Consider the following 23,650-nt stretch of genomic DNA (forward strand, 5'->3'; position numbering starts at 1 on the left):
TTTAGCGGGGATGGGCCGGGAAGGGGCGGGCCCGTCGGCTGGACGGCAGCAAGACCCGTCCAGCCGACCAACATGTAAAGGTTAGTTGGGGGAGGGAGGATAGTTTTTTTTTGGGGGGGGGGTCGTCGGGCTTTCCGGCAGGAGGATTGTGCATCTTCCTGCCCGCGATTACCAGTTTGGTGGGGAGGGCTTGGACAAGGCCAGGGGGAGCGCACTCCTACCATAGAGGGCCGAAGACTCTGAGGCTGGCTTCCTCGCCAGCGCTGACCCTGAAGAAGTAAGAGGGGACTTACCCGGAGCCGAAGTCTTCGAGGTCAAGATCAATCCCTTCGAGGTCAGCTGGGGCTGAGGTCTTCGAGGCCGACATCGAGGCCGTGGCCGACGTCGAGGCCGAGTCCGGAGCCAAGGGGTCACCAACAAAAAGTTCAGCCATGCGGGCCCGACGACGACGCAGGGCACGAGTCTGGAAAGTAGCACACCTGGGGCAAGAGTCAGTTGGATGGTCAGCCCCCAGGCACAAGATACACCACCGATTCGGGTCGGTGATCGACAGCAGCCGACCGCACTGGGTGCACTTTTTAAACCCGGTAAGAGGCCGGGACATAGAAGAAAAAACCGGCTGTGGCCATGCGAGGCCAGTCAGCCACGGCAATACGGGAGCACACGGATGCCAAACACACGGTACAAAATGAAACTTTTTTTTTTTTTTTTAGAAAAACCCGAAGGCAAAAAGACGCACAGCGACTCCGAGAGAAAAAACACAAGAAGCCGCGGTGCTAGAAAGGCACAAAAACACAGAGAGAAAAATGACAGGGCTTTCTGGCTCCGTGGAAAACTAAGAACTGAAGACCACGAGGAGGGGATGCGCCCTCTAGTGGAGCGGGAAGGCACATACATGTGTGGTGCAGCACCAGCAAACTTGAAAGCTTCAATCAAGTTTGCTTGAAAAGCTGTCCCGTCGGGGCTCCGTGGATGACGTCACCCACATGTAGAGAATATGCTACCTGCTTGTCCTGGGATAATGCCAGCTTCAAGAAACAGAACTAGACAGATTGCATGGAGCAGCTGGCCTTTTTTTCTTTTATCTTGTTCATAAAGTAGTTCTTCTGTGGGTTACTATAAAGTTGCCTCTTTCCTTGCTTTGCTACTTCTTCTTTTGTATTCATTTTGCTTAATAGAGGGAGTGGTGAACTGAAATAAAAGTGGCGATCTTAATGATGCCTGTTTTAATAGGACTTGAGTGGATGCTGCAGTGAAAGGGAGGGTTCTTGTGGACACTTCTGTCTGGGATATGGAGATATCGAAATCCTTGGGACCAAGCATAGTTTGGGTTTTGGAACTTTCAGATTTGGGGATGGTAAATGTTAAGTCAGAAAAACTGGCACCAGACATTTTTATTTCAAAATAAAGCAAACATTAAACACTTCAAACATAAATGAAGTGTCAATTTTGGTTTTCAGAATTTCAGACAGAAGGATCAGACTTACCTTGAACCAGTTCCATGACAATGTAAATCGGCTGCTTTTGGGTACAGACTCCAATTAGTTTAACGATGTTGGGGTGACTATACTGCTTTAAGATCCTGCAGAGGAAACAAAGGAAAGAAACAGGAAATAGTTACAAATGAGTCAGGCTGAAAAGTTCTCAGCTCAACCCAGAACAGAATGATGTGGATACAATTCAATCAATGATCTGAACCATTGTCAAAACATAGAATTTTGTTTCTGTAAATTGGCTCATAACGAAATAAGATAACACAGTGGCAAAATGAAGCTCAGAATTTAGGACGTTGATTGGGCTGAGAACTTTTCAGCACCCCCTCGTATGTAATAAAAGTGAGCCATTGTGACATCAGTGAGGTAGGCTCTTATTGGTGGAATGAGGTCTTATGGCATCACAATCTCAGCTCTGGTTACCAGAGATTGAGGGCCTGATTCTGTATAGGACGCCCGGTCTCAGCAGCCACCTGAGTGGCTTTTGAGAATGACACATGGGCGTCCTATACAGAATCGCGTCTGTCCGTTAACCACCTAACCACCCCGATTTTCTAACCAGTGTCCATGTCACAGGCGCTATTTAGAGAATTGCATTGATGCTGAGCTGATTGCGGCAAGGGTTAATCTCCCTGCAGCAGGGAACCCCACCGCAAATCGGCCAGCAGGAGGGATGCCCAATCTCTCCTGCCGCAAACCCTGAAACAATCCCCAACAGGATGCACTGGGAGTGGCCTAAGACTCCAATTGGCCGGTTACCTAAAGCCACTCCCATGGGGGCTGTAGCTTTAACCACACTGCCACACTCTCCCCCCCTATAGTCAAGAATGGACTTTTCCCCCAGCCATAATCATATTTTTGTCAGTAAATTCCAGAGCTGAAAAAAAATATGCTTTCCAATTTGGTTTAAATGATCTACCTGTTAGTTGCATGGTGTATCCCCTCTCAATTTGAAAGGGTTTCTAATCAAACCCCTTTACCTTTTGCCTCAGTCACAATGTTGTTTCCTTTAGGCAAACAAACTTTTGAATGGAAAGTCAAAAGAGCCACTCTCAAAATGACTGCACCTGGCTTCCATCAGAAATCTGTCCTTCAGGTCTGAGGGGAGGGTGTCTCGGCATGTCTTCACCGCTACTGGCATGTTATCGGAGAGGAGACGTCCACTAAATACCTCTCCAAAATTACCCTGAAAAAAGGGGGACAGATACAGCAACTCATTTGTTGGCTCCATTGCAATTAGACAGAGAACTTTGTGACCATGGGCAAGTCACTTAACCCTCCATTGCTCACTAGAGACAAAGAAAATACAGGTAGGCGTAATGGTAAGAGCACTCAGCCACAAATAGGTCTGTGGATAACAGCACAGCTGCAAACCAGAAGGTCTAAAAATGTGCTAGCCAGTTTAATATGTGATTATACTTCAAAACTTTTACAGTGAAATAAAGAAGCCAGCAGGAGCGCCCTGAGCCAGAAACACCCCCTGTGTGACTCCTGCCCCATCCTCTTTGTTGTGACAAAGCAGAGGTGGCAAATGTCAGCATCCCAGTCATGACCAAAGTTTGGCTATTTCTTCCTAAATCTTTGGGCTACAACTCAGATGGAACAAGCCTCTACTACTACTAATCATTGCATGGAGTAGAGGTTTTGATCCTGGCAAACTGGGTTCAATTCCCACTGTTGCTCCTTGTGTCTCTGGGCAAGTCATCTAACTAGGGTTACCATATAGCTCCAGAAAAAGGAGGACGGATTGAGACATCCAGGTTTTACTTCCGTTGATTTCAGTGGAAGTAAAACCCGGATCTGTCCTCCTTACTTCCGTTGCTTTCAGTGGAAGTAAAACCTGATGTTTCAATCCATCCTCCTTTTTCTGTAGCCATGTGGTAACCCTATCCAACTCTCTATTGTCCCAGGTACAAAACTTAGATTGTGCGCCCCCTAGGGACAGGTACCTGCATGTAAATGTGAACAGCACTGCGTATGTCTAGTAGTGCAATAGAAATGATCCCTCATTTATCTGCTTCATTTAAAAGCTGCCTACTCAGTGCTCGGTGGCAGTGACAATGGATACACAATTCTTGACAGAAGACTGGACACTATAAAGGCCCGATTCTCTTTTGGACGCCTAAGAGGCAGCCGCCAATGCAATGTCAATCACACGTTGGCATCCAAAGGAGAATTGTGTCTACAGTCCTGGTCAGACGCCCGAAATGTAGGCCATCGTTTTGCAGGTCTATATTTAAGGTATCTTGTCTCGTGTCTATGTAGATGCGTAGCGATGCTTAAGTCCGACAAAGGCCACTTCTGGGCAAAGCCATGCCCCTGCCCCACTTTGAGTGTGCTAAAGCATCGCCACGTGTCTATGAAGACGTGCTCCAGAGGCCTACAATGTGGGTATCCTGTTTCAGAGAGTTTTTTTTTTAAACGTGTGTCCTGTTTGGCTGCCAGACAGTGGTAGGACACCTTCTGCCGCCTGCCATTGGGATGCTGGTTTTCAAGAATCTGGCTCTATGAGTTCAAGTCTCCTACTAGCCTTATGGAGAAAGGCTATGTCTTAGTTAGGGTCAACCAGTGGCATAGTAAGAGGGGGTGAACTGCCCCGGGTGCCATCTTGGTGGTGGTGCAGGCACCCCACCTCTACGCCCCCCCCCCATACTCTTCCTCCCTCCCCCTGGTACCTCTTTAAATCATCACCATTGTGAGCAACTTCTCTAGCCTGCTGCTTGCACCAGCCTGGCTCCCCTCTGAAATCACATCTGGGTCGCGGGGCCAGGAAGTGATGTCAGAGGGAAAGCCAACGCTGGTGCAAACAGCAGGCCGGCAAAGATTCTCATTGGGTTTTCTGGGACCCGCCTCTCTAGACTCTGTTTTGATAGGGGACTATAAGAGTCAAGATTCCTGATCTTGTTGGTCTTGCTATGCTTGTTTGCCTTTGAGGTGGTTCTTTGGGTGGGGTACGTGGGGGAGGGGGCCTATGGCTTTACCTGCTATTTTTGATGACTGGAATGTTCTCTCTCTTTATTACCTGCTTTGGTATTGGTCTTTTGTATTGTTTGCTGTGTGTTATTCTTGGCTCATCAATCAAAATTGTTTGTATTAACATAAGGGGGAGCTATAGGAAGGGATTGGGTGTTAAGACTGCTATCATGTAAAATTGTTTTGCTGATAGAACCAGTTGACATGCTCTATTTTGTTGCTTTGGTTGTTTTGGTCTGTTCTTTGGTTGTATGTCAATGACCTTGTTTTCATCAATAAAAACTGTTTCAACATAAAGAGGTATGGGGGAGGGAGGGTGCGGTTGTGGTGTGGGAAGATCGGGGGGTGGAGAGAAGGGCATGCCCCGGGCCTCCTACCCTCGCTACGCCACTGTGGTCAAGAGAGTTGTTACACATCTGTCAATTTATTTTGCAAACCCTGTCTTAGAAGAACCTTTATATGATACCAGTATGCCTGTCTCTATGGATCTTACGTGAACACAGGTGAGGAATGTGGGGGTGGGGGTGGGGGGGAGAAAGTTAAAAATCACCAGCAGAATGTCACCTGTATTGCCTCTATTACACTGAAGGTTGTATTGGTTCAATAAACATATTTTTAAAATTAAAAGCTGCCTACTCTTCAACAACTCGCATATAACACCACTAGAAACATATATGACTACGATATACAGAACGGGATTGATATTCAAAGGCAGTTATCCAGTTGGCTTTCTTGCTAACCAGATAACTGCCATCAACAGAGAAAGTCAGAGGGAAGGCTTCCAGATGCAGCTTTGCAAAGAGAACTACGATGGGAGAAGGAAGCCGGCCAGAGGAGGTAAACACGTGCAGGAGGCATGAATTTGGGACACAGAACAGAGGGAAAGACGACAAGGGTCGCATTAGGACAGGGAAGGGAGGAGGAGAGCCATGTTTGGATAGGAAGGGAGCATGAAGGGACGTGTTAGCACAGGAAGGGAGAGGCAGGGTCGTGGTGGGACACAGAAGGAAGGGAGGGAGCACAAACTTTGGACAAAGGATGGAAGAAAGGAGGGAGGGAGCATGAACTAACAATAAAGGGAGTGAGGGAAAGAGATGCTGAGATGGGGCAGGGAATAGAAAGGGAGACTTATTGGGCAGGGTGTCTGAGTGAGAGGGAAAGAGAGACAGTGCACATTTGAATTGTTGGGCATAGGGAGAGAGAAAGAAATATTGGACATAGTGGTAGGAAAGGCTTGAGGTACAGATGAATGAGGAAGAGAGAGATAAGAGGGAGAAATGTTGGATGTGGAGGTGGAGAGGGAACAGTGGGATGGATGAAGAACCAAAGTAAGTGTAAACTTCCTCTCTTTTCTTTCTATTTAACTACAGTACTTTGTTTTGATGACTGTTTCTTTAATGTTTTTATAGACTGTGTACTGTACAGGATCCAAGTTACATGCAAATTCAATTTAAGAATGGTTTAAAAAATGGAACTTGTTCTTAACCTGGGGACTGCCTGTATAGGACTATTGTTACATATGATACATCACCTGTTTTTGGTTCTGTGAGGCAGACATGTTTTTCTGTGGTTTCATTATACTAATGTTATTTTTTAGGTCTTCCACATTTGACTATTAAAGCCCTGCAACCAGTCAGAGTTTTGGGGGGTTTCTCACGTTTTGAACATATCGCTCTCGCTTTAATGTCTCTGTATTGGTTACCTGTTGTGTGTCATAGTCATTTTAAGATTTTAATCATACTTTTTAAATGTGTTCATGCTTTGGCAGCCCCTTCTCCTTTGAGGTTGTCCACATTTATGTGCTTGCCTTTCCAATCCTTTCGTGGCAGGATCTTTAGGAAGGAAAGATCACCAGCAAGATCTTTTTCTATATCTGTCGCTAAATTGTGAAATGCTACAAGAGCTTCAGGATTATACAGGATTTTAAATGGTTACAAAACCAAAATTGATTGAAATATTCTTTCACCTTTGAGGCTACAAATTCATCAACTCATAAAGTTTCATGTGGTATCTGTTGATTACATACACTCAATGTGTACCCTACCTGTTACTCAGCAAACATCGATGCGATAATCGAGCTCGGACCAGACTCTCCGAAGCATATCTGGTGTGATTGCGTTTATAGCTTTGGTGATGCGTTCCTGCAGATCATCCATAGTTGCGGGTAGTGGAGGTACATACCCCCAAAGGAAAAAGTCACAAACAGTAACGTCCGGTGATCTCGGGGGGCAATTTAAGGAAAACCTAGTCATTTTGCATTGTCTGAAGGTTGTAACTTCTGCACTAATTGCTGCTTATAAGGGTGAAAGTGCAAGCGATTGTATAAGATCTTGCTAACTGTGCTTTTTGGGACTTGTATTTGCTGTCATCTTATTTATAAACATATTCCAATAAGTTTTGATTTTATAACCATTTAAAATCAAGGAGTGTTTTTGTGGGCACCTTGTATATGTTTCCGCGTTAAAGCGTCTTTTTACAGTCCTTTTCGGTCTAATTTTCTGTTGTTTTGCATTGTTCTAGTGCTATCTTTTTTTATTGTAAGCTGCCAAGAATACAATGGATCTGGTAGGTTATAAATATTTTCAAAGAAATACATTTCAATCTAGTCACCTTTTCAGTGTAGCAACCCTACATTACAGAAGAAGAGAACTTGCAATAACTGCAAATTCAGTTCCTCTGTAATGTAGAGCTTCTTCCTTCCCTTTTAAAGCCTGATTCACTGAGGTTTGTTTGCTCATTATTGAGAATTCAACACGGTGACAACTTACTCTTCCAATCCGTTCTCCCAGTATTACATCTTCATGTTCCAGGACCCACTTGTCCTGTGAAAGAAAGATAATGTTATTCATTAGAATTACTTTAGTAGACAAAAAGGCCTCTAGCTGTGCTGTTGTATTGGCGTGTGTTTCAAAAATTCAATAAAAATTTGTTTAAAAAAAAAAAGGAAGTGGAACTCTGAGGCTAGGGGAAGAGACCTACAGACCAGGACGCAAGATCAACAGGAGAAGCCTGTTCTGTCCTCTGCTCCAGGCTCCCACCCTCCCCTCCTCTGCAGGCTGTGTGGAAGGGAAGGGATGGAGCATAACATTCCGGACTGTTCTATTGCTCATACTGTAATATCTTTGAAACTATATTCATTATATGATAGCATTGTGAGCCCACTGGGACAGTTAGAGAAAATGTTTAAGTACCTAAAATAAATAATCATATATAATAAAATGGTAAGCGTGCATGTGCACTCTAAAGTCGTGTTCCCTGATCCGTCGCGATGACAAGAGTGCGCATGCGCGCTTACCATGCATCGGGCTTACCATCGCCCCAGCCAGCTGCCGATCGCCTCCTCGAGCGAAATGAGCAGCCGGCCAGGGCGGCACAAGGTCCATGTCCGAACCCGGCAATGTCTTCTGCCGTTGCTGCTCCGCGTAACCCCGGATTCCCCACCATCCCGCGAGCTCCGGCCTCGGCACTGAGTGCGCATGCGCGCTAAGGCAAAGGCGGTGCGGAGCGGCGGCTGCTGGGAGGAGACCGCGGTGGCTTGAGGCGCCTACAGGCCGCTGCGGCCCTTCTCGGTCAAGGCATAATCTATAAATAGATTTAAAGGTATTTACTTTTACGTGTCTATGGTTTGCTTGGTAGGAATTGATAATCAAGGTATTACATAATGAATCACATTGCTCAACCGAGTGATGGTAAGACATGGATGATATTTCTAGCTACTTTCATTCTCACATTACATCACATGGTGCACAACTGCAGGCTCAGTATGGGATGAGAATTCGTAGCACAGCCAATGTAGTGTGGTACTGAGCCAATGTAGTGTGCTACCTATGAAGAAACAGTTTTCACGGGTGGCTTTGGTATTTTGGCTCATAGACCTTCTGATATTTTGATTTCCACCACCAGGCAAGGCAATAGAATGTGGGTGCGCTGCTGGATAAGGGGAGCAGAGAAGGGGTGGTGGAGGACACAGGGGAGGTAAAAGGAAGGGAGAATGGACAGGGGGAGCAGGCAAGGGGTGGTGGTGGACAGCCAAGGGAAAAAAAAAGACAAAAATAAAGAAAGACAGAAATACAGAAAGCAGCTAAAGAGAGAGAGAGAGAGAGAGAGAGAAAAAAAATTAAAGAAAGACACACATACATATATTCTAGCACCCATTAATGTAACGGGCTATAAGACTAGTAATTAATATTTGAAGAATCAGTTAACTGGTACTTGGGGGCTGTATGAGAGAGAATGGGATGTTTTATTGGTTTGCTAGGGATCTAGTTAGGGTTACCAGGTGTCTGGATTTACCTGGACTTGGCAGTTTGGATTCTGAAAAGTGTTGAGCTCGAGTCTGTGTCTGGAGGGCATCTGCTGAATGGAGATCACAGGGGTAAAAGGGACAAGGACACAGAGGTTAAATGCTGGACAGGATAGGTGGGGGGATGCAGAGGAAAAATGGAGGGTGGACATGGAGAGAGAAAATATGTTAAAAAAAAATTGAGCAAAACCAACGAGAGACTGCAATCAAAACGAATGGAAAACAACATGCTCAGACAACAAAAGTAGAAAAAAGTTTTAGAACCCGGTATAATATTTACACTGCTTTTTTTATCATACCTCAGGTTATGATTTGGGAAGCTTGTAAATAGTTTGTGTATCGGTCTTACTTTTGAATATAGTTTGTTAGAACATCAGGCAGGGCTTTGGACATTTTGCAAGAAGAGCCCATTAATCTTGTAACTGGCAATCTTCTGAGACAGCAAAATCAACAAGCTCTCTGGGAGAGAGGAGGACAGAGTGGAATTTGAATGTGAGCAAAACTGCCTATCACTAATGGTATCTTTTGTGGAAATCCTCCATTTCTCCTCTTCTAAGCATCATTATTCATTTTCACTCACTTTGTATGAATTACACACTGAAATATAACAGATCGTGCCACGTCTGATGCCAGTTGCAGTGACCTGTATTTGTTCAATATGCTGCTTAGTTAGTTACTGTTTAATAATAAATTGTCCATTTCTACAATCTCTGCTACTCATAGCTCAGTTTTCGATCTAGGGCAGGAGTAGGGAACTCCGGTCCTCGAGAGCCGTATTCCAGTCGGGTTTTCAGGATTTCCTCAATGAATATGCATGGGATCTATTTGCATGCTCTGCTTTCAATGCATATTCATTGGGGAAATCCTGAAAACCCGACTGGAATACGGCTCTCGAGGACCGGAGTTCCCTACCCCTGATCTAGGGGGTACTTGGCTTGAAGAAGTTGGGAAGCACAGATTTAGGGAATCTGAGCTGTCAGGAGATGGCTGGACGTGTACTGGACTGTCCTCAGTCTTAGAACGGTACAAGCAAGCACAGACCATCAGCCTTCATCAATAAATCAATAGCTTGTAGGTTCGGTTCTGTGCTGAGAAACTCCAAACACTTTCTGCCTTCAGGAGTCAAAGAAACATTTCCCTGTCAGTAGGATGAAGTGCAATGAAAACGATGGCGGCAGAGGAGGGACTTGTCCGATGAACGGAGTTCCCAGAAGGAGAGATACGGAGGAGCTGCAGAGCGAGGACACTTGAAGGTCATTGAGAGGAGTTTGAACTGTTTGCCAGTGAAGTGAGGAGTAGTGTGGGTATAATGACCCTGGCGGAATATGAGGCGTAGTAAGGGGTGTGTGATCCGCCCCAGGCTCTATCTTGGTGAGAGTGCCGGCACCTGTCCTCCTCTCCGCCCTCCCTGCTCCTTTCCCACCCTCCCACTCCCATGTACCATTTCCCTTTTCCCATACTTCTGTAACACTCCTGGCACAAGCAGAATCTCCCAACCTGCTGTTGTGCCAGCTCTTCCTCTGATGTCACTTCCTGAACCCATACCTAGGAAGTGACATCAGAGAAAGAGCTGACACTAGCGCGACAGCAGAGGAAGAGGGCTAGAGGAAGAAGGCAGGGGCACCACCACCCCTGGCACCTCTCTCTCCTTCCCTACGCCACTGAATAGATTGACGTGGAGAGATACGGTGTAGAGGTAGACCAGTGAGAAGCACATCCAGACGAGAGTGTGGATGAGGGTTTTGGCAGCGTGCTCAGAAATCCAACTAATAGATCGTACATGGTATTTATCTAATACCATTGATGCTCTTAAATTCTTTCTTATTCTATGATTATTTATAACCAAGTTCAGGAACCTGAAACTGTTCTTCTGCCGATTTTTTATCGAAATGTTGAGTTAATTAGAGATTGGTTTCTTTTTCCTAAGAAAGACCCTATAGAAATTTCTCTCAATTTGTAAACAGAAGAGAGGAGGAGGAATCGATCTGATATATAAGGATTTTGCTAGAGAGATTAGCAGGTAAGGTTCAGGATTCCACGTGGATTCATTTTGACTGCCCACCAGGCAAATGGTTATGTGCAAGAGATGATTTATATGATTTGATTTTAAAACATACTCTTGATTCTTCTTCTCAGTTATTAGTGGAGGTCTTCCTAAGGGCGTGGCACCCCCCCCCCTCCTCTCCTTGCCACACGGGCGCCCCTTGCCTTCCCCCGAACCTTTTTTACTTCTCCGGCATGAGGTTTCTGTCCACGTCGGCATTGACACTCTCTCCGACATCACTTCCGGGACTGCTTCTGTTTGGTCAACTTTGCCAACTCAAATACTTTTTCATTTCAGAAATTTGATCTCAGTAGTTAATAATAGGTTAATATCTTTCTTTGCCTAAATTGATTCCATCCTATGTCTATCTTAGATCAATTAATCTAACTTCTTTTGCATGTTATCTGGCAATAGCGGAATATAAATAATTTAACTGTAATTGTCATTGAGGACAATGCCGCTTAATGGCTTACATCTTTATAAACTTTTATTTATTTAGTTTATAGCCCGGCCTCCCCACGAGCCCAGAACGGGTTATAATGATACGTACACAGTAGTTTTCAGCATCAATATCATACACGACATTTTACAGGAACAATAGCGAGCTAGATTACAGAAAATTGTGACGGGATATGATAATGCACATGTTAAGGGAAAGCTTTAGTGGATCTAAGAATAGTCTCTGCAAAAAGATAAGTGGATGACTTCTCTGTTTCTCTCTCCAGGGGTTTTAAGCTGTGTAAGTAGCAGTGCTAAATATGCAGGCCTAACCTTAAGCCAATAAGTTATCACGTAAGTTAGGAGAGTTATTTATGAATAAAGTTGCTCTCCCATTAAATTTAAGCTGCTGTCTCTCTTCATGTCGATAACTTCTGGATGGTCGTCAAGATATCCTAATATGGGAATGATCAATTTGTACCTAATTGCTAATATATATTACCATAAGGTACCAATATATCCCGCCAAAAGTTATCACTTTGATGGTCCCACATTTAAAAAGTAAAGATTTATGCAGTGAACCCTGTCATTAACCACACAGATTCTTTCCCTTTGTATCTTCTCCCTATGACGAGTTCAAATTAACAGCGCTAGAGAAAGCAGCGTATATCGGAGCTACCTTGGGGATGGGTTTCAGTAGGACGATTCCACTCTTTTTTGTGACAACCTGCTTAGTCTTCAGAAAATGATCAATAAGCAAAGGCACCGTTGGAAATAATTCTCCCTCTAAGCGGTACATGTTCTGCAAGAAAGGCACAGAGGATATGTCATAAATTATCTTCAATGTGCCAGAAAAGACACTGCTGTGCACTCATGGTTTAGCAGAGTCTTCTGTACATTTGACTTCACAGATACTGCGAAAACAGTGAGCAGGTAAGACCAAAACTCAAGAAAAGACTGCAGAAAACAGTGTACAAGTTGCAGGAACTTTATTAAAAATCAATAAAATATTTTCCATAAAGAGCCAAATTTCGTCAAGTAATATTAAACTTTTATTGATAATGACTGGAGTCGCCATTCAACATATAACAAGTAATTGAAAAAAATATAGTAGATTAAATTATACCTTTTGGTGGAATTCATTATGTCACATTTATAAAATGGAAAGCATAACTGCTATACAAAGAGGTAATTATAATAAATTTATAAAGATCTGGGGGCCACTGACAGCTTACTGTAATGAATAGATGCCGTTTTCTATTGGAAGTATATTTGCAAATGGGGGAGAGGGGGAGGGTGGGATGTCTAAATTATATGGAAGGTTTTAACTTATAAATAAGAGTATTTATATTTATATATTTTTGTTTAAATATGAATGGAATGGGTGGGTGGGAAGGGAATAAACTTATATATCTGAATATATTAAGAAAATTCAAGTGATGTATTTAATCTTAAATGTTTTATTAATTTATGTAAGTTTTAAAAAATGAATAAAGATTTAGAAAAAATAAAATAAAATATTTTCCATAAAGAGGCTCTCGTGTGCATGGGGACTGGACCCAACACTCCTTCAGGGGTGTTACTGCAAAACATGGTGAAATGTCAGTGAGACTGCCACACACTATCCTGGACCTTGTACATTCTGTCAGGCACTAGGGCAGGGCAGCAGGACATTTAGGATGATGACCTCTCGGTCCCACGGAGGGGTGAGAAGCGGAGCCAACATGTTTTGTTTGGTGTTCCGAGGTGCTGATATGGATCAGACCCTCCTCAGGATAGATGATTTGAATACATTTCACCCTCACGGGCTTAATGCCAAGATTGATTATAGTGGTTTTTTAATAAAATCTGAAATCTCATGTGACGCTGCTATCTACATTCATACGGTGTGGTTGATTCATTATTTGTTGAGAAACATTAGCCTTTTTCATATTATTTTCTAACGTAAAACCTTTTGCATTATTTGTATCTCCACTTAGTGAGGAGCCATGGCAGCTTCTTTATGGTTTAGCCATACCTCTACACGACATAGTATAGCGTGATTAGTTTTATTTCTATTTGCATTATTCATTAGCTCAGTTCCTCCTTTTAATGATGGACCAGGTGAGTTCCCTTTAATATTGGCTTATTTTTTACTTTTGGACATTGATTTTAACACAGAGATCTAGTTTCTGTTTTTGACCACGCCCACATGCCGACCCGATTTGATTTTCTCGCCTTGTAGATATATCTGTATGCAAAAGCAGTTTTATAAGTAAACTGGTCTCTTGGATTTACGTTTTTAAATGATTGAGATGTTTAAATCTTTATTGATTTTCAAACTTTGATAATGCAATACAATTGGTAAATCATAAATACTGCATAGAACGCACTAATAACTATAAAATTATTACATTAAACAGTCATTTACTCCTATACTCATCTTAATTATTAATACAATAATACATATGATGTGATTTCAATATTATAACTAAATAATTTAACTCCTCAAAGTACATTTCCCTCCTCCCATCCACCCACCCTCCCTGGATGTGTAAAGATTTCTTTATGCTTTTTTATGGGATATATTGATTAGACTCTAGCTTGGTATTTGGTATATCAGTCTCTTATTTGCAAATTGTTGGATCAATTTAATAACTATATAGCTACCATCTAGACACTGACCTTATGGAGGCAGGCTCTTTTCTTGAATGACCTTTTTATATGCATTTATTTTTGACTATTTTTTAATATATTTAATATTTATTTCATATTTATTTTTTGGCTTCTATAATGGTTTTATTTATTTGATACATTTGTTCTTTTGATATAGGTAGATCTTATATATGTTATTGATGCATTTACCTTTTTAATGTTTTATGATGCATTTCTTATATATATATATATATATATATATATACATATGGACATATCTAAAAACCATCATATACACATAAGATATATATCAATAACATATATAAGATCTACCTGGTTTTTAGATCTGTCCATTGGCTTTTTCAATGATGTTATGGTTTATATGTATTTCTCCTTTCACCTGCTTTTTCATATATACAGAATTTTATGTGTGTATGATTTATTTTAGATTTGTGTATCTTTATGATTATGTTTATTCATATTTTAGTTGTCCCCTGAGGAAGGCAACTCCACTTGCCGAAACCCGGATCCTGGTTGGGACTTTCCTAGGATCCCATTCACCTTGGACTTTTAATAGTCTTTTTAAAGACCTAGGACTTTTATACTGTTCACACATCCAGTGTTTTGAATAAATGTAACTATCGGTTGCCTCTTTTGTTGTACTTTTGTTTGGTGTTCCCAAATGCTCCACAATATTCTGCTGGGCTCTATGGACAGAATCATGTGACTTCAGGAGTCCAGGAAACATGTGCACACACTTTTGTAGAGGTCACCTGTTGTAGGGCTTGGGTACTGCCATATGTTGCTCCGAAGAACTTCAGAGAAACCACTAGCACAACGGTTTCCAAAAATGGTCTTGAAGGCACCCCAGCCAGTCAGGTTTTGAGAATAGTCATAATGAATATTCATGAGAGATATTTGCATGCACTGCCTCCACTGAATGCAATTCTCTCTCATGAATACTCGTTGTGGATAATCTGAAAACCTCCAAGACCTGGTTTGGGAACCACAACACTAGAATTACTTTAGGCCAGGTGTCCCCAAATCGATCCTCAAGAGCCACAACACAATTTCGGGGGAAGCTTTTCAAAGTGCGGGTTTTGAAAAGCTGTCTGTCTGCCAACTCTACAATGGATCCAGCAGTAATAGTTGCTGACTAGTTTGTAAAGTACAACCAGGAACCTAACTGTCTGTGAGCTTAACAGACTTGCTTCTCTGGCATAAAAGAATATGCAATAAAGTTGCCCAAATCTCTTGTATTAGCAAAGGCTTTTTTTCAACTGTTTCACCATTACTGCAGTGAGCAGATCCAGTACATTTTGATCTGCTGAGCTTGTACTAATACTCGCATCCTGTGTGGAAAGATCAGTAGCTGTACAAAATGGAAATTATAAGACTTTTATTAAAATATGGGAGCCATTGACATCTTTTTGTAATGTTTAAACACCAGTTTTTCTATTGAATTATACACCATAAATAATAGAGAGGGGGAAGGGTTCTTATTATTTTGCTCATTTTAATAATAATGGGGAAGTGGGGTGGGTTATGGGTTTATATATGCAATTTATGTTTTTCTTGATAGATTTACAAGTGATGTTTTCAATATTATGTATGGTCATATTTGTACACTTGTTAAAAGATTGAAAACGAATAAAGATTATTTAAAAAAAAAAAAATACTCACATCCTGGCACTGGATGATAAAATGCCTTGGCTGTCCTTCCCACAAGACCGAGAGCACAAGTTCTTTCTTGCCCTGGCTCTCTCGAACAAGGAATTCCCCATTGTTTAGCAGCAGCTCTAGGACTTCTGAGCGAGGGATGGCGCCATGGTACCAGTCCTGCTGGCACACAGGCTTCTGAACATCTGGGATCAAAGGCACAGGTGGAGGGAGCTGGAAAGTGCAAAGAGTGAAAACAAATAGATGAGAGAAACAGGCCTCCCACTGCTTACACCACCACGAGTAAAAGGGTACTGAAAGGAAACATTGCACATAACTAGACCACAGGTTCCTCACGTTAGCACACAAGTGATCTGAGAAAGGCTCTTGAACTCTGGGCTACCAGGAATTTCATTCAGAAAAATAAAAAAAATAAAGTAGAAGTTTAAAATTAAATTGGATGAAGGGGGATAAATATGGTCCCAAGAATTCCATTTACGTTAGGAACCACCATTTATTTCATCTCTATTTGATATATTCAAACATAATGGGGAGTCATATAGGGCCAGACAGTGGCCTAGCGAGGATGGGAGGTGCCCCCATGTGCCCTCCTCCCCGCAGCACACTTGTGCTCTCCCTTCCCACTTTCGTACCTCCTAAAGTCTTTGCCAGCGCGAGCCTTCTGCTTACGCTGGCTTTCTCTCTGACGTCACTTCCTGGCCCTGCGACCTGGAAATAGTTGCTCGCGCTGGCGAAGATTTAAAACAGGTACTGGGCGGTGGGGAAAGCACAGTTACTTACCGTAACAGGTGTTATCCAGGGACAGCAGGCATATATTCTCACATGTGGGTGACGTCATCTACGGAGCCCCGGCGCGGACAGCTTTTCAAGCAAACTTGATTGAAGTTTCAAGTTTGCACACTGCACCACGCATGTGCATGCCTTCTCGCCCACTAGAGGGCGCATCCCACCTCGTGGTCCTCAGTTCCATAACTAGCAAGGAAGCCATCCCCGGGGAGGCGGGCGGGTTGTGAGAATATATGCCTGCTGTCCCTGGATAACACCTGTTACGGTAAGTAACTGTGCTTTATCCCAGGACAAGCAGGCATGATATTCTCACATGTGGGTGACCTCCAAGCTAACCAAAGTAGGGCAGGTGGGAGGATGGCAATTTAGGAAAACAGATTTTGCAAAACTGACTGGCCAAACCGGCCGTCACTCCTGGATAGAGTGTCCAGACAGTAATGAGAGGTGAATGTATGAACCGAAGACCAAGTGGCAGCCTTACATATGTCCTCCATCGGAGTGGATCGGAGAAAGGCTATCGAAGCTGCCATTGCTCGGACCTTGTGCCCCGTGACTCGACCCGGGGGAGGAAGGCCAGCCTGAGCGTAGCAAAAGGAAATGCAAGCGGCCAACCAGTTAGACAGAGTGCGCTTGGAAACTGGATGCCCTAATCGATTGGGATCGAAGGACAAGAACAATTGAGGAACCTTCCGATGAGACCTGGTGCGTTGAAGATAATATGCCAACGCCCTCTTACAGTCAAGCGTGTGAAGCGCCGTCTCGCCAGGATGGGAGTGGGGCTTCGGGAAGAACACAGGAAGGACAATGGACTGATTGAGGTGGAAGTCAGAAACAACTTTAGGTAAAAACTTAGGATGGGTGCGGAGAACCACCTTGTCGTGATGAAAGACAGTGAAAGGAGGGTCCGCAACCAAGGCTTGCAACTCCCCAATCCGCCTGGCGGAGGTGAGGGCAATCAGAAACACAGCCTTCCAAGTCAGAAATTTCAAGAGGGACTTGCTGAGTGGCTCAAAAGGGGGTTTCATCAGTTGAGCCAGAACTACATTCAAATTCCACACGACAGACGGAGGCTTAAGAGGGGGGCAAACCCTGAGTAACCCTTTCATGAAGCGTGTCACCAAGGGATGGAGTGACAGAGGGCGTCCCTCCAGAGGTTGGTGGAAAGCAGAAATCGCACTGAGATGAACCCGCACCGAAGTGGTTTTCAAGCCAGAGCGCGACAAATGAAATAAATAGTCCAAAACCGAGGATACCGGAACTGATACCGGATCCAGGTGAAAAGACGAACACCAGGTGGAAAACCTGGTCCATTTCTGCGCATAGCAAAGCCTCGTCGAGATCTTGCGGGAGGCTTCCAACACCTCCCTCACCGATTGAGACAGGTCCGGAGGAGTCAGGGAACAAGAAACCAAGCTGTCAGGTGCAATGACTGCAGATTGGGATGTAACATGGATCCTTGACTCTGAGACAGCAGAGAAGGAGAGACAGGCAGGGGAAGAGGCTCCCTGGCACTGAGCTGGAGCAGCAGGGAGAACCAGTGCTGACGCGGCCACCGAGGTGCTATGAGAATCATCGTGGCCGTGGACGATTTTAGGTGTACCAACGTTCGCATGATCAGAGGGAACGGAGGGAATGCATACAGGAACCTCCCTTCCCAGTCTAGTAGGAAGGCATCCGCTTCCAGACGGTCCCGCGAGTACATCCGAGAACAATATAGTGGTAGTTTGTGTGTCTCCGGAGAGGCAAACAGATCCACCTGTGGCGTTCCCCAGCGAGCGAAAACCTCGCGCAGAACTGCTGAGTGTAGGCTCCACTCGTGCGGTTGCAGAAGTCGACTGAGTTTGTCCGCCAGGCAATTCCGTTCTCCTTGGATGTAGACCGCCCGGAGGAAGATGTTCCGGGAGGCCGCCCACTCCCACAGGCGGAGAGCCTCGGAACAGAGGGGCCAAGACCCCGTTCCCCCCTGCTTGTTCACATAGTACATTGCCACCTGGTTGTCCGTGCGGACGAGGACTACCTGGTCCTGCAATATGTGAACGAAGGTTCGAAGTGCTAGGAAGATGGCCCGCAGCTCCAGCACGTTGATATGACAGCGACGGTCTTCTGCCGACCACAGGCCCTGCGTGCGAAGACCGTCGAGATGGGCTCCCCACGCATACTCCGAGGAGTCCGTGGTCAGGACCTTGCGAAAAGGCGGAGTGCGGAACAGTAGCCCCATGGACAGATTTGAAGAGTCTGTCCACCAACGCAGCGATTTCCGCAAAAGCGGAGTCACCGAAATGAGGCGAGACACCGGGTCGCACTCCTGACGCCACTGGGACGCGAGGGTCCACTGAGGGATCCTCAGATGTAGCCTCGCAAACGGCGTGACATGTACCGTTGAGGCCATATGGCCCAGCAGCATCATCATGTGCTTGGCCGACACCCTCGATAGTTGAGAGACCTGGCGGCTCATCCGTACCAAGGCTTCCAACCGCTGGGTCGGCAGGTAGGAGCGCAGGCGCACCGTGTCCAGCACCGCACCTATGAATTGAAGAGACTGAGACGGCCTCAACTGAGACTTTGGAAAGTTTATCTCGAACCCGAGAGTTTGCAGGAAGGCAATAGACTGTCGGGTCGCTGAGATAACCCCCTCCCTGGTCGGGGCTTTGATGAGCCAATCGTCCAGGTAAGGGAACACATGGAGTCCACGTGACCTCAGGGCTGCTGCAACCACCACCATGCACTTCGTGAATACTCGTGGGGACGCGGCCAGGCCGAAGGGCAGTACCCTGTACTGGAGGTGGAGGTCCCCCACCTGGAATCGTAAGAATCTTCGGCAGGCGGGGTGCACCGGAACATGGGTGTATGCTTCCTTCAGGTCGAGGGAGCACATCCAGTCCCCTTCCTCCAAGAGAGGATACAAAACCGGGAGAGATAGCATTCGAAACTTCTCCCGGGCCAGGAATTTGTTGAGCTTCCTGAGGTCCAGTATGGGGCGCAGGTCCCCGGTCTTTTTTGGAACTAAAAAGTAGCGGGAGTAAAACCCCGTACCCCACTGGTCCTTGGGGACCGGCTCGACCGCCCGAAGCTTCAAGAGAGCTTTGGCTTCGGTTATAAGGGTCGGTAGCTGCGAACGATTGCAGGGGACTAAACTTGGGGGACTGTCCGGCGGCGAGGACACAAAGTTGAGCGAGTAGCCCTCGGAGACGATCCGGAGCACCCAAGCGTCTGAGGTAATCCCGGTCCATGCCTCCAGGAAGGACCGAAGACGGCCCCCGATAGGAAGGGGTTCCTGTGAAAGTGCGGAGGGGAACCCGCCCCGTCCGCTCAGCCCGTCAAAAGGAAGGCGCGGGCTTAGAAGGGCCCTGCGCCGGGGCTTGGGTTTGTCCCCCTCTGCCTCGCTGAGACGGACGTCTCGGAGGCGGTCTCGAGAAAGCCGGGGTCGACTTCTGAGGGTATCGGCGCGGCGGAGGCCGAAAGGGTTTCTGCGGCGGGGGCCTAGGTTTGGGGCGGACCAGGGATGCTAGAGAGCGCTCCTGCTCCGACAAGCGCTTGGTCGCCGCATCCAATGACTCGTCAAATAACTCGGACCCCACACAAGGCAAGTCTGCAAGGCGTTCCTGCAGGTTTGGGTCCATGTCGAGGGTGCGAAGCCAGGCCAAGCGGCGCATGGCCACTGCGAGGGCCGACACCCTCGAAACCAGCTCAAAGGCGTCGTACACTGCATGGAATAGGTACAACCGCAATTGGGACAGGTTGGACATAAACTTATCGAATCCTGCTCTTTGGGAGTCCGGTAACGAGTTTCGATATTGAGGGAGGTCCTTCACCATACCACGCAAATAGGAGGAAAAGGTGAAGGCGTAATTTAGAACCCTGGTGGCCATCAGGGAATTTGAATAGAGGCGACGGCCAAACTTGTCCAGGGTCCGCCCCTCCCTGCCTGGTGGAACCGCCGCAGAAACCCGTGAGGGCTGTGATTTTTTTTAGAGCAGACTCCACCAGAAGAGACTGGTGTGAGAGCTGCGCCTTATCGAACCCTTTAGGAGGAATCGTCCTATACTTCGATTCCATTTTTGAAGGTACAGACGTGACTGTAAGAGGGTTTGACAAGTTCTTCAGCCAGGTCTGCAAAAGGACACTGTTGAGAGGGAGTCTAGGCACCTCTCTAGGAGGAGTGGGGAGGTCCTGTTCCTCCAAAAATTCTTTGGAATACCGAGAACTTACCATCAGGTCAATCCCCAGGGCTTGGGCCATGTCCTGAACGAAGGATGAAAACGAGGACGGCCTAGCCTGGGGAGACGGGGTTCTCGACCGCCCCACCGAGGAGAGGGGGGAGGCCTCATGGGAATAATGAGGATCCCTAACAGATCCCGAGTCCCAGGATCCCCTCTCGAGGGCCCTCGAGGGGGAAGGGGAAGTTGTCCTCCTCGCAGAACCCTTGGGTGAGGACCCCGGGGTTCGTGGGACACTCTCCCGTTTCCTCGGCGAGGCGGCCCGGGAAGACTTCCCACGAGGTGAGCGGAGGAGCCTCGGGTTGTCGAGGCGCAACTCCGACACCTGCAGCGCCTCGCCCCCGAACGACGAGGAACGGTCGCGCCGAGGCGAGCCTCGGGGCCGCTTAGACTTCCTCGATCGACGCCCCGTCCGAGGTCGCGTCGAGGGCGAGGCGTGCCTGGAAGACCCGGAGGAAGAGGAGGAAAGACGGCGCACTCTGCGCAACTTTTCTTTGGGCCTTACACTCCGCTCAGGGGGTTCCCCCGAGGTCGAGGTCCGGGGCGGGGCCGAGACCGAGGTGAACGGGGCCACAGTACCCGAGACCAAGGTCGCCGAGGCCGGGGCTCCCGTGGTCGAGGGAGCCGAGGCTGGGGCCTCCGAGACCGAAGGCGCCGAGGTCGAGGCCGCCGGAACCGCAACACGTTGCAACACTTCCAGGGCTCCCGACAGCTCCGATGAGATCAGAGCTCGGAGGAGATCCTGGAAGGCCGGAATCCCCACGAAGGTGGGGAGTTCCGGGTCCGGGGCACACTCCCTGGAGGGCGACCTCGGTCTCGAGTATTCCCTCGGGGTGTGCGGAGTCGAGGTCCGATGCGGGGCCGGGGTCGACCCACCCGCCTTGGCCTGACTCGAGGATGGCTTCTTTGCTGAAGGGGATGGAACAGAGGACTTACCCGAAGCTTGCTTCACGGACGACGCCCCCGAGGACGCCGAGGCCGAGGTCAAGGCCGGGGCCGAAGCCGACGTCGAGGCCTTAGGCGGCGCGTCGACGGCGAACAATTCCGCCATTCTGGCCTTGCGGCGACGGAGGGCCCTGTTTTGGAAGGTAGCACAGCGATCGCACGACTCTGTCGGATGTTCGGGCCCAAGACAGACAATGCACCACCGGTGAGGGTCAGTGATGGAAAGCAACCTCTCACACCGGCTGCACTTTTTGAATCCCGTAACAGGACGGGACATCCACGAAGAAAAAGAAGAAGGCCGGGAACGTACCGACGTCCCGCGGCCACGGCTTCCGGGAGCCCCCGGAGCCAGACGAAAAACGAAATACTTTTTTTTTTTTGAAAAGAACCGAAAAGAAAAACAGCACCGCGAACTAATTCGATGGAAAAACAAACTAAACGCGGCAGCTAGAAGGCAAAAACACTGGAGCTCAGATCCACAGGGCTTTCTTGCTCCGCGGAAAAAATTGAACTGAGGACCACGAGGTGGGATGCGCCCTCTAGTGGGCGAGAAGGCATGCACATGCGTGGTGCAGTGTGCAAACTTGAAACTTCAATCAAGTTTGCTTGAAAAGCTGTCCGCGCCGGGGCTCCGTAGATGACGTCACCCACATGTGAGAATATCATGCCTGCTTGTCCTGGGATAAGGAAGGGTACGAGCATGGCATGGGAGGGCGGAAAGGTGCAGGTGCTCCCACCAAGATGGCGCCTGGACCGGTCTGCCCTGCCCCCCCTTACTATGCCACTGGGGCCAGATTCTATAAACAGCACCTCTGTGTTGCTAGGAGCCCTGATTGTGAATGCCTAACTATAATCCACGCACAACCCAAATTATGTTAATCAGCTTAAATAATGGGGTATTGGCCATGCCGATGAAATTGATAAACTTTTTTTTTTTTTTTTTAAATTAAACAATTAAGATTTCCATATGGAACTCGGAGTGGCACCTGAAAAGTAGGCATGGTTGACTTAGGCATCACGAGGCATCCAAGTTATGTGTCGGTAAAACCTGGCCTAATGTACCGGCACCTACCTCAATGGCACCACTTAGGTATGAATCTACAAGCAGTACTGAGAGGTTAATTGACAACTGTTTATAGAAACTGGCCCATAATGCCTTTCACCCTAACTAGCTCTCAATGTGCTTTGCAATTTCATATTTCAAGAAGAAATTATTCAGTCAGCTCTAGGGGGCCAATTTTTACATGATTTGCAATATGTTTTATTCTCCTCGTTATGTTTTTGGGTTTTTTATTATATGTTATTTTCTTCCTTGCACAGTTAATAGGCGGGTTATAAATGAAATAAATGTACTAACCATGAAATTTCCCATGGATTGGTGCCTGTTTTTGGCAAAAGTTTGTTACATAAGCAAATAAGCTCTACAGCAAATTTTTACCAGAAATGTGGCTACAGGCCTGGTGTCAGTTTTTAAGGCAAAGTGAGACCTTGAAAAGAAGATTGCGCTGGAAGCAAAAACAAATAGTAATAACTTTTATAGGTATATTAAAAGCAAAGAGCCAGGAACAGAATCAGTTGGACTGCTAGATGACCAAGGGGTAAAAGGGACTCTCAGGGAAGACAAGGCCATAGCAGAAATATTAACACCCCCCCCCTTTTTACAAAACCGTAACAGCCGCGCACTGAATGCTGTGCGCTGCTCCGACACTCATAGAGTTCCTATGAGTGTTGGAGCAGTGTACCGGAAGATGTAGGGGAGATACTGATGCCAGAAATGGTATTCAATGCTGATCAACCAGAAAAACTGAAATAAATCTCTGTAACACTAGAAGATATAATGGATTGATTTGACAAATTGAACAGTAGTAAATTGCCTGGACCAGATGGTAAACATCCCAGAGTGCTGATAGAACTGAAAACTGCAGAGCTATTGTTAAAAATTTATTTTTAAAATCATGCATAGTACCGGAAGACTGGAAGGTGGCCAACATGATACTAATTTTTAAAAAGGGTTCCAGAAGTGATCCAGGAAATTATAGACTGGGGAGTCTGACGTCAATGCCAGGCAAAATGGTAGAGCCTATTATAAAGAACAAAATAACAGAACATATCCGTAAGTATGGATTAATGAGAGGAA

At 46.2% G+C, this 23,650-nt stretch overlaps 1 protein-coding gene across 1 annotated transcript in view; it reads right to left on the reverse strand.

Moving 5' to 3' along the window:
* FES (FES proto-oncogene, tyrosine kinase) overlaps window positions 1-23,650 on the reverse strand; it is an 85,119-nt gene that overhangs the window by 13,731 nt on the left and 47,738 nt on the right. The window contains exons 11-15 of the mRNA XM_033920466.1: window positions 15,569-15,778; window positions 11,931-12,053; window positions 7,235-7,288; window positions 2,561-2,679; window positions 1,488-1,582 (exon numbers count right to left, since the gene is read on the reverse strand). Of these exons, the coding sequence (XP_033776357.1) occupies window positions 1,488-1,582; window positions 2,561-2,679; window positions 7,235-7,288; window positions 11,931-12,053; window positions 15,569-15,778 (601 nt within the window). The remainder of the gene's footprint in view (window positions 1-1,487; window positions 1,583-2,560; window positions 2,680-7,234; window positions 7,289-11,930; window positions 12,054-15,568; window positions 15,779-23,650) is intronic.

The sequence above is a fragment of the Geotrypetes seraphini genome, chromosome 14 (assembly GCF_902459505.1).
Source record: "Geotrypetes seraphini chromosome 14, aGeoSer1.1, whole genome shotgun sequence".
Taxonomy (NCBI): domain Eukaryota; kingdom Metazoa; phylum Chordata; class Amphibia; order Gymnophiona; family Dermophiidae; genus Geotrypetes; species Geotrypetes seraphini.